A 15038-nucleotide genomic window follows, 5' to 3' on the forward strand; every position below is an offset into this window, starting at 1 on the left:
ACACACACACACACACACACACACACACACACACACGCACACACACATATACACGTATATATGTGTGTGTTACTCTTTTTCTACAGAAATTATAACCATGAATCCACAAAATAAAAATAAAATAAAATAAATAAATCTGTTATCTCCAAATTAACTAGCTACGGTCACTAATGACCAATGATAATCTCAGCAACTTGTTAGCAAGTAAATTGCGTTCTATTTGAGCAAACTATCAACGTTGTCATCGTGTTGCTGTCTGTAGTTGTGGTGCTGAAATTTGCTCAATGTACCCACACAAAGACACACGCGCTCGAAAACACAAAGCCTCGATTTCTTTTTTTTTTTTTTTGCAAATAGTATACGTGTAAAATAAATAATTTATGACAGCTCTGAACATAGCAAAAGTCGTATTAGTCTCACCTGTTGACTCTCGAACGTCCACGCGCTGTCTGGTAATGACGCATCAAGCACGTTTAGTGTGTCTGTAAAGTTTGTGGTGCTGCTGGGTTTAATGAGGGTGAGATCACTGAATTCCGACATTGGAGAGAGATAGGAGCCAAAAGACTGACTCTGAGACATCATGTCTCCTCCCAGAACCTCCACATACTTAATGGGTCCGTCAGTGTTGAGCTGGATCTGCAGGTTTCTGTTGGGGTTCTTGTATTCAGAATCGGTTCTCCTAACACAGCAGCTTGAACTTCCGATGCTACTTCTAACGCATTTCACAATCAACGTGAACAATGTCAAAACAGATAAAAGTGACACTGTTCCCAAAGAAATGATCAAATATAAAGTTATTTTTCCGTTTTTCTTGTTGTTGTTTTCTGTAGTTTTCATACTATAATCCGAGACGGGCTCATGAACGCCTTCTTCTATCAATATATCCACTGTGATTGTACTGGACTGGATCGGTTCTCCATTATCCTTTATTTCAATCAGCAGTCTCTGAGAGGAGTCATCGTGCTCTGAAACAGTGCGTTTAGTCCTCACCTCTCCCGTGTGTAAGTTCACACTAAACAGAGAAGAGTCTGTGGCCTCCGCGAGCCTGTAGAACAGCCAGGCGTTATGACCTGAGTCCGCGTCCACTGCTGTTACCTTAGTAACGAGATGTCCTGCTTTAGCAGAACGGGTCATCCTCTGATGAGTGACAGACCCCATGGATGTAGACGGGTAAATGACAACAGGTGCATTATCGTTCTGGTCCAGAATAAACACATGAACTGTGGCGTTGCTGCTCATAGGAGGATAGCCATGGTCTTTAGCAAGCACGATTAAACGAAATATCTTCATTTTCTCGTAGTCAAATGAGTGCATGCAAAATATACTACCATTATCAGAGTTTATATAAACATATGAAGACACGGGCACGTCTTGAGTATTAGTATCAAGAACTGAATAGACAAGTTTAGCATTGTCTCCAGTATCTAGATCCGATGCTGTTACTGATGCTAAAATGGATCCCGGAGCGCTGTTTTCTTTAATATAAACAGAGTAAACACGTTCAGAGAAAACAGGAGGGTTATCATTAACATCTAATATATTAACTGTAATGACTTTGCTAGATACCAGTGGAGGTGATGCAGAGTCTGAAGCTTTGAGCTCAATATTATACATAGGAAACTTTTCTCGATCTAATTGTGAGTCTGTTACTAGTGCATAATGATTTGAAAATGTTGGCTTTAATTTAAAAGGGGTACCAGGTGAAATGGCAAGCGTTACGTTTCCGTTTACCCCGGAATCTGAATCTTTAACATTTATTAACGCTACCATAGTCCCAGCGGGCGCATCTTCTGGCACAGGTTTGGGTGAGGAGGTGATGATGATCTCGGGTGCATTATCATTCACATCTAAAACATTCACCTGAACTCTACAATGTCCCTCCATTACAGGCGCCCCTTTGTCTCTGGCGCGTATGTCAAATTTATATGTGGAGCTAATTTCATAGTCAAGACTCTTTGATATAGTTAATTCGCCAGTATCTGAGTCAATGGAAAACAATTGCTTTATTGCGTCTGGTGTGAGAGATCCTAAGGAATACTCAATTTTACTATTAACGCCATCGTCTAAGTCAATTGCTTTTACTGTCTGAATGACTGTACCAGGAGCAGAGTTCTCCGTCACTTTAATTCCATATAAATCTTGTTCAAATGCAGGAGCATTGTCATTCGCATCAAGCACTTTAACAGTTATCTGAGTGGTGCCTGATCTTGCTGGATCACCTCCATCAATACCCGTCAAAATCAGATGGTGTATAGACTGTTTTTCTCTATCAAGTGCTTTCTGCAAAACAATTTCTGGGACTTTCGTTCCGTCATTGTCATTTTTAACATGCAAAACAAAATATTCATTTTTATTTAAAGCATATGTGCGCAAAGAGTTTGACCCTACATCTGCGTCTTGTGCAGGTTCTAAATGAAATTTAGCTCCGGTTAGCGTAGTCTCTGAGACGTCAATATTTTTGGTGTCTGAAAGGAAACTCGGAGAGTTGTCGTTTATATCTTGGATATCCACTTCGACACGAAAAAACTGAAGTGGATCCTCGATTATGACTTGAACTGGTAACACACAACTCGCGCTTTGTCCGCACAGGGTTTCTCTGTCTATTACTTCATTCACAAGCAGCTCGCCATTCCGCAAATTCAGACTGAAATATTGCTTACCAGACTCAGATGCTATCCGTAATTTACGATTAGATATTTCAGATAAATCCAAACCGAGATCTTTAGCTACATTTCCAACAACAGATCCCTCCTTCAGCTCCTCCGGTATTGTATAACGAAGCTGCGCCTCTGTATCGCTCCACAAAACAGCGAAACACAACAACCACAGCGCCCGCCAGAGCAAAATTCTCCTTTGTATTTGAGTCCTCATTTCCAAAAACGAGAAATAATCGTTAAATCCAGTATCTTGACATTCATTTTACGGCTATAAGCCTTCACGAAAACAATGTGAAATTTTAAATTGCATAGAATTCCAAATTATATTCCGTTGTTAAATACATCGCAGCGAATGCAGTGCATTTTGTCCTACGTCTGTGCGTAATGGTTTTCAGCATTATGTCGGGGGAGGGAGTAGATCCCTTTGTGCAGTGCGGTCTCATTATTGGATGAGCGCTCTCCAGTCACAACCATGAATCAGTCTTAAAGAGGCAGAGCAAAGCCAAGCTCAACACCCACACAGAACACATGCAGTTCTTTTTAGAGTCATATTGCATTGAAATGACTATTTTTCTCAGAAGTCACTCGTTTTAAAAACAAATGCAGATAGATTGTATACTAAGAAAGATTATACTGCAAAACTAAAATCAGTATTTTTTAAAAACAGCACTCTATGGGGATGCTGCATTTGGACGCTCAAATATGTAACGCATGAATATTGCTTTTACGTGTTATTCCATTATTACGTGTATTGTACGTGTTATTTGCAAGTTTCATGTTGAAGCAATTTCACTGTGCATTAGAACTATTGCTGTAATATTGGTAATATTAAAATCATTCTTTTTGCACATAATGACATCAGTTATGGCATATAATATTAAAAAAAAAAAAAAAAAAGATCACGAGCTCACCTGTTGACTCTCGAACGTCCACGCGCTGTCTGGTAATGACGCATCAAGCACGTTTAGTGTGTCTGTAAAGTTTGTGGTGCTGCTGGGTTTAATGAGGGTGAGATCACTGAATTCTGACATTGGAGAGAGATATGAGCCAAAGGATTGACTCTGAGACATCATGTCTCCTCCCAGAACTTCCACATACTTAATGGGCCCGTCAGTGTTGAGCTGGATCTGCAGGTTTCTGTTGGGGTTCTTGTATTCAGAATCGGTTCTCCTGACACAGCAGCTTGAACTTCCGATGCTACTTCTAACGCATTTCACAACCAACGTGAACAATGTCAAAACCAAGAAAAGTGACACTGTTCCCAAAGAAATGATTAGATATAAGGTTATTTTTCCGTTTTTCTTGTTGTTGTTTTCTGTGGTTTTCATACTATAATCCGAGACGGGCTCATGAACGCCTTCTTCTATCAGTATATCCACTGTGACTGTGGTGGACTGGATCGGTTCTCCATTATCCTTTATCTCTATCAGCAGTCTCTGAGAGGAGTCATCGTGCTCTGAAACAGCACGCTTAGTCCTCACCTCTCCCGTATGTAAGTTCACACTAAACAGAGACGAGTCCGTGGCCTCCGCGAGCCTGTAGAACAGCCAGGCGTTATGACCCGAGTCCGCGTCCACTGCTGTTACTTTAGTAACAAGATGTCCTGCTTTAGCAGAACGGGGCATCCTCTGATGAGTGACAGACCCCATGGATGTGGACGGGTAAATGACAACAGGTGCATTATCGTTCTGGTCCGAAATAAACACATGAATAGTTGTGTTGCTGCTCAGAGATGGAGAGCCATTATCTTTAGCAACTACAATTATGTGAAAGACCTTCATTTTCTCATAGTCAAATGAGTGCATGCTAAATATACTACCATTTTCAGAGTTTATATAAACATATGAAGAGACGGGTACTCCTTGTGTATTAGTATCGAGAACTGAATAGACAATTTTGGCATTTTCTCCTGTATCTAGATCCGATGCTGTTACTGATGCTAAAATTGATCCCGGAGCGCTGTTTTCTTTAGTATAAACCGAGTACACACGTTCAGAGAAAACAGGAGGGTTATCATTGACATCTAGTATGCTAACTGTAATGACTTTGCTAGATATCAGCGGAGGTGATCCAGAGTCTAAAGCTTTGAGCTCAATATCATATCTAGGAAACATTTCTCGGTCTAATTGTGAGTCTGTCACCAGCGCGTAATGGTTTGAAAACGTTGGCTTTAATTTAAAAGGAGTACCCGGCGACATGCTAAGTGTTACGTTTCCATTTACGCCTGAATCCAAATCTTTAACATTTATTAAGGCTACCATAGTCCCAACGGGCGCATCTTCTCGCACAGGTTTGGGTGAGGAGGTAATGGTGATGTCAGGTGCATTATCATTCACATCCAAAACAGTCACTTGGATGGTACAATGTCCCTCCATTGCAAATGATCCTTTGTCTCTAGCGCGTATGTCAATTTTATATAAGGCGCTGGTTTCATAATCAAGATTCTTTGAAACGACTAATTCACCTGTCACAGGATTGATAGAAAACAAATTTTGAATTACATCAGGTGTATGTGCCGCAAATGAATAATCAACCTCGCCGTTTACGCCATCATCCAAGTCAATAGCTTTTACAGCAAGTATCATTGTACCCGGGACTGTGCTTTCCATCACTTTAACTTCATATAACTCGTGTTCAAATACAGGAGCATTATCATTTGCATCAAGAATTTTTACAGAAATCTGTGTGGTTCCTGACCTCGCTGGATCACCCCCGTCAATACCTGTCAAAATTAGATGGTGAACAGATTGTTTTTCTCTATCGACAGCTTTCTCTAATATTATTTCTGGGACTTTTGTTCCATCCTTATCGCTTTTTATGTTCATAACAAAATGTTCATTTTTGTTAAGTGCATATGTGCGCAAGGAGTTCGTTCCAGAATCAGGATCTTGAGCAGGTTCCAAACGAAATCTAGCTCCAATTAACGTTAACTCTGGCACCTCAATTGTGTTTATTTCTGACAAGAATATTGGAGAGTTGTCGTTAATATCTTGTATTTCCACCTCCACACGATAAAACTGGAGTGGATCGTCGATTATGACTTGCACTGGTAACACACAACTCGCGCTTTGTCCGCACAGTGTTTCTCTGTCTATTACTTCATTCACAAGCAGCTCGCCATTCCGCAAATTCAGACTGAAATACTGCTTACCAGACTCAGATGCTATCCGTAATTTACGATTAGATATTTCAGATACATCCAAACCGAGATCTTTAGCTGCATTTCCAACAACAGATCCCTCCTTCAGCTCCTCCGGTATTGTATAACGAAGCTGTGCCTCTGTATCGCTCCACAAAACAGCGAAACACAACAGCCACAGCGCCCGCCAGAGCAAAATTCTCCTCTGTATTTGAGTCCTCATTTCCGAACACGACAAATGACCGTTGATTCCAGTATCCTGATATTCATTTTACGCCTGTAAGCATTGGCGAAAATAATAAATTTCAGAATGTATAGAATTCCAGATTATATTCCGTTGTTAAATACATTGCAGCGAGTGCAGTGCATTTTGTCCTACGTCTGTGCGTAATGGTTTTCAGCATTATGTCGGGGGAGGGAGTAGATCCCTTTGTGCAGTGCGGTCTCCTTATTGGATGAGCGCTCTCCAGTCACAACATGAATCAGTCTTAAAGAGGCAGAGCAAAGCCAAGCTCAACACCCTTACAGAATACATGCAGCTCTTTTTTTAGGGTCATATTGTATTGAAACGACTATTTTTCTCCACAGCTACTCGTTTTAAAAGCAAATGCAGATAGATTGGATATTAAAAAGACTATACTGCAAAACAGAAATCAGCAAACAGTGCTCTTTATGGGGATGCTGCATATGGACGCTCAAATATGTATTACAAGAATATTGCTTTTAAGTGTTATTCCATTATTACGTATTGTACGTGTTAAAGTATTATTTACACGTTTAATGTTAAAGCAATTTCAATGTTTGAGCATTAGAATTATCACTATAATATTAGTGCACATATATTTGTGAATTTGTCGGTGGTTAAAATCATTCTTTTTGCACATAATGACATCAATATTGGGCTATAATTAAAAAAAATAAATAAATAAATAAAAAAAATCACGAGCTCACCTGTTGACTCTCGAACGTCCACGCGCTGTCTGGTAATGAGGCATCAAGCACGTTTAGTGTGTCTGTAAAGTTTGTGGTGCTGCTGGGTTTAATGAGGGTGAGATCACTGAATTCCGACATTGGAGAGAGATATGAGCCAAAGGATTGACTCTGAGACATCATGTCTCCTCCCAGAACCTCCACATACTTAATGGGTCCGTCAGTGTTGAGCTGGATCTGCAGGTTTCTGTTGGGGTTCTTGTATTCAGAATCGGTTCTCCTGACACAGCAGCTTGAACTTCCGATGCTACTTCTAACGCATTTCACAATCAACGTGAACAATGTCAAAACAGATAAAAGTGACACTGTTCCCAAAGAAATGGTCAGATATAAAGTTATTTTTCCGTTTTTGTTGTTGTTGTTTTCTGTAGTTTTCATACTATAATCCGAGACGGGCTCATGAACGCCTTCTTCTATCAGTATATCCACTGTGACTGTGGTGGACTGGATCGGTTCTCCATTATCCTTTATCTCTATCAGCAGTCTCTGAGAGGAGTCATCGTGCTCTGAAACAGCGCGTTTAGTTCTCACCTCTCCCGTATGTAAGTTCACACTAAACAGAGACGAGTCCGTGGCCTCTGCGAGCCTGTAGAACAGCCAGGCGTTATGACCTGAGTCCGCGTCCACTGCTGTTACTTTAGTAACAAGATGTCCTGCTTTAGCAGAACGGGGCATCCTCTGATGAGTGACAGAGCCCATGGATGTGGACGGGTAAATGACAACAGGTGCATTATCGTTCTGGTCCGAAATAAACACATGAATAGTTGTGTTGCTGCTCAGAGATGGAGAGCCATTATCTTTAGCAACTACAATTATGTGAAAGACCTTCATTTTCTCATAGTCAAATGAGTGCATGCTAAATATACTACCATTTTCAGAGTTTATATAAACATATGAAGAGACGGGTACTCCTTGTGTATTAGTATCGAGAACTGAATAGACAATTTTGGCATTTTCTCCTGTATCTAGATCCGATGCTGTTACTGATGCTAAAATTGATCCCGGAGCGCTGTTTTCTTTAATATAAACCGAGTACACACGTTCAGAGAAAACAGGAGGGTTATCATTCACATCTAGTATGCTAACTGTAATGACTTTACTAGATATCAGTGGAGGTGATCCAGAGTCTAAAGCTTTGAGCTCAATGTCATATCTAGGAAACATTTCTCGGTCTAATTGTGAGTCTGTCACCAGCGCGTAATGGTTTGAAAACGTTGGCTTTAATTTAAAAGGGGTACCCGGCGACATTGTAAGTGTTACGTTTCCATTTACGCCTGAATCCAAATCTTTAACGTTAATTAATGCTACCATAGTCCCAGCGGGCGCATCTTCTCGCACAGGTTTGGGTGAGGAGGTGATGATGATCTCGGGTGCATTATCATTCACATCTGAAACAGTCACTTGGATTCTACAATGTCCCTCCATTCCAAGTTGCCCTTTGTCTCTAGCACGTATGTCAATTTTATAAGAGGTGCTGGTTTCATAATCAAGATGCTTGGAAACGACTAATTCGCCTGTCACGGGATTAATAGCAAACATATTTTGAATTATATCAGATGTATGTGCCGCAAATGAATATTCAACTTCACCGTTTACGCCATCGTCCAAGTCAATAGCTTTTACAGCAAGTATCATTGTACCCGGGACTGTACTCTCCATCACTTTAACTTCATATAACTCATGTTCAAATACAGGAGCATTATCATTTGCATCAAGAATTTTTACAGAAATCTGTGTGGTTCCTGACCTCGCTGGATCACCCCCATCAATACCTGTCAAAATTAGATGGTGTACAGACTGTTTTTCTCTGTCGACAGCTTTCTCTAAAACTATTTCTGGGACTTTTGTTCCATCTTTCTCGGTTTTTATGTTCATAACGAAATGTTCATTTTTATTAAGCGCGTAAGTGCGCAAGGAGTTTGTTCCAGCGTCAGGATCTTGAGCAGGTTCCAAACGAAACCGTGCTCCTGTTAACGTTGACTCTGCAACCTCAATTGTGTTTATTTCCGAGAAGAATTTTGGAGAATTGTCATTAATATCTTGTATGTCCACCTCCACACGATAAAACTGGAGTGGATCCTCGATTATGAGTTGAAGTGGTAACACACAACTCGCGCTTTGTCCGCACAGTGTTTCTCTGTCTGTTACTTCATTCACCAGCAGCTCGCCATTCCGCAAATTCAGACTGAAATATTGCTTACCAGACTCAGATGCTATCCGTAATTTACGATTATATATTTCAGATACATCCAAACCGAGATCCTTAGCTGCATTTCCAACAACAGATCCCTCCTTAAGCTCCTCCGGTATTGTATAACGAAGCTGCCCCTCTGTATCGCTCCACAAAACAGCGAAACACAACAGCCACAGCGCTCGCCAGAGCAAAATTGTCCTTTGTATTTGCGTCCTCATTTCCAAACACGACAAATGACCGTTGATTCCAGTATCCTGATATTCATTTTATGCCTATAAGCCTTGACGAAAACATTTTAAAATGTATAGAATTCCAGATTATATTCCGTTAATAAATACATTGCTGCGAGTGCAGTGTATTTTGTCTCAGGTCTGTGCGTAATGGTTTTCAGCATTATGTCGGGGGAGGGAGTAGATCCCTTTGTGCAGTGCGGTCCCGTTATTGGATGAGCGCTCTCCAGTCAGAGCATGAATCAGTCTTAAAGAGGCAGAGCAAAGCCAAGCTCAACACCCATGCATAACACATACAGTTCTTCCATTGCTCTCTTTACAATGAAACGACGATTTTTTTCCCCCCAGAAAATTCTTCTTCTTTCTTTCTTTTCTTTTTTTTTTTTTTTTACTCTCTGACTGCAGATAAAAAAGATCATGTATGGCTAAATCTGGCACATTTATATTTATCTATACGATAGACTTGAGTGTGCATGTTAATGAATGTGCAATGTCCTTTTTTAAATAAAGAATAAAAGAAGAAAAAAATAAAAACTATATTTTTACTCTGAAACACCGACAAACCTCATATTACCAAATAGACACAAAAATTGGATATTGAACATGATCCAATGTCACTAATCACAATTTTCCTGAGACACAAAATTAGATATCTTTCGACTAAATCAATCAAAAATGTTGATATTCAGATGAAATGACAAATGAGTATCCACTCATTGACGTATCAAGTATCAGTGTAGAGATCAGTATGAAAGTAAAAGCTTCCATGATAAAAACATTGCATTTTCCTCCAAGCTATTAAAATTGCAGAGCTCTAGCCCTTTTGATACAAATGTAGTGTTACTTTCATTGATTGTTTAAGTTATAACGTGGATATAGCAATTCGTGTTATCAATGTAGTGTCTGCAATATTATAAATAATATTATTATACAAAATAAGAACATATAAGTAAAAACACTATACAAAATCTCACGCGCTCACCTGTTGGCTCTCGAACGTCCACGCGCTGTCTGGTAATGACGCATCAAGCACGTTTAGCGTATCTGTAAAGTTTGTGGTGCTGCTGGGCTTAACGAGGGTGAGATCACTGAATTCTGACATTGGAGAGAGATAGGAGCCAAAAGACTGACTCTGAGACATCATGTCTCCTCCCAGAACCTCCACATACTTAATGGGCCCGTCAGTGTTGAGTTGGATCTGCAAGTTTCTGTTGGAGTTCTTGTATCCAGAATCAGTTCGCCTGACGCAGCAACTTGAACTGACAATGCTATTTTTAACGCATTTTACAATCAATGTAAAAAACGTCAACAAACACAAAACCGATACCGTGCCCAAAGATATGATCAAATACAACGTAATTTTACCAGTTTTCTTGTTGTCTTCTGTAGTTTTCAAACGAAAGTCTGAGATGGGCTCATGAAAGCCGTCCTCTATTAATATATCCACTGTGACTGTTGTAGACTGGATCGGTTCTCCATTATCCTTTATTTCTATCAGCAGTCTTTGAGAGGAGTCATCGTGCTCTGAAACAGCGCGTTTAGTCCTCACCTCTCCCGTATGTAAGCTTACACTAAACAGAGACGAGTCCGTGGCCTCCGCGAGTCTGTAGAACAGCCAGGCGTTATGACCCGAGTCCGCGTCCACTGCTGTTACCTTAGTAACGAGATGTCCTGGTTTAGCAGAACGGGGCATCCTCTGATGAGTGACTGATCCAATGGATGTGGACGGGTAAATGACAGCAGGTGTGTTATCGTTTCGGTCCGAAATAAACACGTGAACAGTGGCGTTGCTGCTTAGAGCAGGAGAGCCGTGATCTTTAGCTTGAACAATGATCTGAAACACTTTGATTTTCTCGTAGTCAAATGACTGCATGCTAAATATACTTCCGTTTTCTGAGTTTATATAGATATAAGAAGATACAGGAACGTCCTGAACCTTGGAGTCCAAAATAGAGTAGGAGATTTTTGCATTTTCACCCAAGTCTGGGTCATGGGCGGAAACTGAGCACAATATTGAGTCATGAGCGCTGTTTTCTTTAGCGTAAACCGTGTAAGACTTCTCAGTGAACATTGGAGGGTTGTCATTTACGTCTGAAATGCCGATCGTGACTGTTTTTCCACTAGTTAGCGGTGGCGAACCGGCATCAACTGCTTTCAATTCAATATTATATTCAGAATAAGTCTCTCTGTCTAAAGGACCGTTGGTAAGTAGTGCGTAATGATTGGAAACTGTAAGGCTCAATCTAAACGGTGTTCCAGGGGTCAACGTAAGTTTAACTTTCCCGTTCTCCCCAAAATCTGCATCTTTTGTACTAATTAAAGAAACGACAGTGCCATTTGAGGAATTCTCAGGAATCGGACTTGAGAGGGAAGTAATGATTATGTCAGGTGCGTTGTCATTTACATCATTAACCTTTATCTTTACACTGCAATGGCCCTCCATTTGAGGATTTCCTTTGTCCTTTGCAACTATGTCAAATTTATGCAAACTTGCTTTTTCATGATCCAGCCGTCCTTTAACTGTGATGACACCAGTTTGTTGATTAATATGAAACAATGCTGTATCTGATGTCTGGTCTGCAAAGAAATATTCAATCTCTCCATTTAACCCTTCGTCTAAATCTACAGCCTTGACTCTTATAATTTCTTTATTACTCGATTCGTTTTCATCAACCACTGTCTCGTAAAATTGTTTTTCAAATTCAGGAGCATTGTCATTATTATCCAAAACGATAACAGTGATCTCACATGTGCCTGTGCGCACTGGATTCCCTCCGTCAGCAGCCGTTAATATTAGTTTATGAATAGCCTGTTTTTCTCGATCAAGAGGTAGTTTAAGTACTAGTTCTGGAATTTTGACGGCATCTTGAGTTTTTACGTTTAAAACAAAATTATCATTATTGCTCAGACTGTATGATTTTAAAGAATTGGACTGTACATCTGAGTCAATAGCGCTTTCCAAAAGAAATTTTGCTCCTGAATTAATAGATTCTGGAATATTCAATATACGTTCATTAGATTTAAAATTGGGCGTGTTGTCATTAATATCTTGTATTTCAATTTCAACTCGATGCATTTGCAGGGGATTCTCTAAAACGGCTTGAAGAGGCAAAACACACGGGACGTTGTATCCACATAAACCCTCTCTGTCAATTCTCTCATTCACAATCAGATCACCCTTGTCCACATCCACAGCGAAATACTGCTTACCAGTCTCAGATGCTATTTGTAGTTTACGATCTATGATCTTAGATACATCCAAACCGAGGTCTTTAGCGATATTTCCGACCACAGATCCTTCTCTTAGCTCTTCTGGAATTGTGTATCGAATCTGCGCCTCTATTGTACTCCAAGGAAGAATAAAGACACAGCACCACCAAAATATCCGCAAAAAGAATAGAGATTCCATCATCATGACGATTTATCCAAGTTTTCTCAAGGTTTCAAAATATTCACAACAATTGCATAATCCCAGAAAGTATATTGATGGCATATTTCTATTTAGTGTAAGGTTATTTTGATAAAAAATAGTATTTCATGCGTTCTCTGTGCTCAGAGCTCAGAAAGATGCCACAGCAGTGAGAGGGAGTGGATCTCTTTGTCTAAACCTGTACCTCATTGGTCGACTGTACATTCCTCTCCAACCAATCCAATTCTTACAATATCTTAAAGGGCTAGTACGAGTAAGGCAAGTCAAAGTGATTTGGAGGAGCCACTACATATCTAAAGTCAAAGTGATTTGGAGGAGCCACTACATATCTAAAAACAAGAGATGATAAAAACAACAATAATAATACTTATTATTATTACATAATAATATCATATTATTCTTAATAAATGTATTGTTGTTTTTTATGATGATGATATTATTATTATTATCTACTATCCACTGTTGTGTGTGTGTGTGTGTGTGTGTGTGTGTGTGTGTGTGTGTGTGTGTGTGTGTGTGTGTGTGTGTGTGTGTGTGTGCAAAAGCAGTTCTCAAACAGAACTGCTTTAAAAAGAATATGAAGGTGTGCCGTCAAGTGGCGACAGAGAGAAGCGCAGCAGTATACGTTTGAGCAGTGCGCGCATTGCTCTGTGTAGAGGCTATTCTACATTTTAATAAAATTAACTGCCATATTTTGGAAAATTAACATTTTTGTTAAAATTATCGCCTTTAAAAACAAAGTAATTACATCAATACTCATATTAGTAGTTAAAATGTTCCTGATCCGCACAAGACTGCATGCTCCTTTTGCAACAAAGGACTCAACCATGAGCAGGGGGAGACCGTAAGCAGGCAGAATGGAGTGAGCGTTTCAGCACCACGTGGGTGGACAGCGCCACACAGGCGGCCTGTTCCCGCAGCTACACTCGTATGCTCAGAAGGAAAGAATTCATGCTTTCCATCTCTCCCAGAAATGAAAAGCCTTTTGTCTTTTTATCTTTGCAAAAATACTTACATGCCGCAGTAGCATGAGATCTTCTGAAAAACGTCTTTACGTCGGTTGAAGTGGAGATTGAGATTTGAATAAACGTCCTGAACAAAGTTGTTTACTTACCTGTTTGTTTGTTTGTTTATTTGTTTGTTTTTCTTCCTTGCAGCCTCAGTTAAGTTACAAAAAAACATTTTTTTTTCTCTATTACTATGGTGTTTTGTGCACGGACAGTGTGTCAGACAATGAACTTTGTACTGTGAGTGTAGTTGTTGTGCATTTGGAATCAAAATGGCAATATGTGTCTGGCTAACATATTAAGCAAACAGATTCGGGTACAACTGGACTAAAAGCAATCTTTCAGTGTATATGAAATAAGTAAAATTATTGCTTTTGATTTAATTTTAAATGACAGTATAATTCAAAATACAGTAGACTACCCCCATCCTGTGCATAAGGCCCCAGGCCAGGCTATATTGATATTGTCACAAAATGCAACTATGTATATATAGCAATACAATATTTGTGCAATACAATGTAATATTGAATTACACTGAACAGCTACAAATCATAACACATCCCTTTTCTCTAAAACATTTCAGAGATTCTCATTAGCTACATAAAGTTTTTAAATTATGTTAGATCAGATGTATCAGATGCATTTAGAGAGAAATATAAAACGTGCATTGAGCCCAGCTGTACCCTACATATGACAAAACAACACACACATTTGCCTCTTCCAGTTAAAATTTAGTAATAAGAAATTGTGAGCTCTGTTAACATGTACTAAAATTGCATTTCAGAGGCATAAACACATTTTAATATAAGAAATGGGAATTTGTTCTTACCTTTGTTGGTGAAAGCCAGGTGAAGAGGTGGCAGACAAAAGAGGAGGGAGAGAAAAAAAGAGAGAAAAACATGGTTAGTGGTTGTAAAAACATTGCACAATTGGTTCAGATGTTTTATGCAATCACATGACCAGTATGCAATCACAACAAATGCCAAAGTCAATCCTTTTATCAATGGTAATTGTGCAATATGTATTTTTTTTTTAAAGAAAACAAATAAGCTATATCTGTAATAATGACACATACTGTATAATGGTAAATACTTCTACTGAGCACAAGAGGGAGCATGGGAGAGCCAGAAAGGGGGGTGGGGGTACTGATACCTTGGCTTCAAGAGTCCCCCCTTACACATAAACAGATGGACAAGCCCTCACCCCCTAAGAAAGAAATGGAATGGTCTGACTCAGTCGGTTGTCATAGAAACACATGTTGTCAAGGGAGTAATATGTGTGTCAGAGGAGAAAGAGAGCGTATGGATATGCAAAGCTGTAGGTGGTGTGGGTTGTGTTCAAGCTGTCCGAACAAACAGAAGCAAGCATATAAAGGAAAACAAAATAAGAGG

The 15038-nt window shown here is 39.6% G+C and overlaps 3 protein-coding genes across 42 annotated transcripts in view; all 3 read right to left on the bottom strand.

Annotated features, from left to right (window-relative positions):
* LOC141299195 (protocadherin gamma-C5-like) overlaps positions 1–15038 on the bottom strand; it is a 207648-nt gene that overhangs the window by 29790 nt on the left and 162820 nt on the right. For 2 of the 40 annotated variants that reach the window (XM_073829530.1, XM_073829510.1), the window contains exon 1: positions 6748–9338. The exons of 36 other annotated variants lie outside the window; for them this stretch is intronic. In XM_073829530.1, coding sequence (XP_073685631.1) covers positions 6748–9198 — 2451 coding nt within the window. In that variant the 5' untranslated portion in view covers positions 9199–9338. Of the gene's footprint in view, positions 1–420; positions 3011–6747; positions 9339–15038 lie in introns of those variants that run through there. 2 more of the 40 variants (XM_073829527.1, XM_073829508.1) reach the window with 1 other exon arrangement.
* On the bottom strand, positions 3557–6167 carry LOC141299787 (protocadherin gamma-C5-like). The gene has a single exon (XM_073830161.1). The coding sequence runs from the start codon at positions 6017–6019 to the stop codon at positions 3557–3559; it is 2463 nt and encodes an 820-aa protein (XP_073686262.1). The 5' UTR covers positions 6020–6167.
* Positions 10181–12770, bottom strand: pcdh1g22 (protocadherin 1 gamma 22). Its single transcript, XM_073830162.1, has one exon. It carries the CDS (start codon positions 12623–12625, stop codon positions 10181–10183), a length of 2445 nt encoding a protein of 814 aa, XP_073686263.1. The 5' UTR covers positions 12626–12770.

This window comes from Garra rufa, chromosome 23 (assembly GCF_049309525.1).
Source record: "Garra rufa chromosome 23, GarRuf1.0, whole genome shotgun sequence".
Classification (NCBI taxonomy): Eukaryota; Metazoa; Chordata; class Actinopteri; order Cypriniformes; family Cyprinidae; genus Garra; species Garra rufa.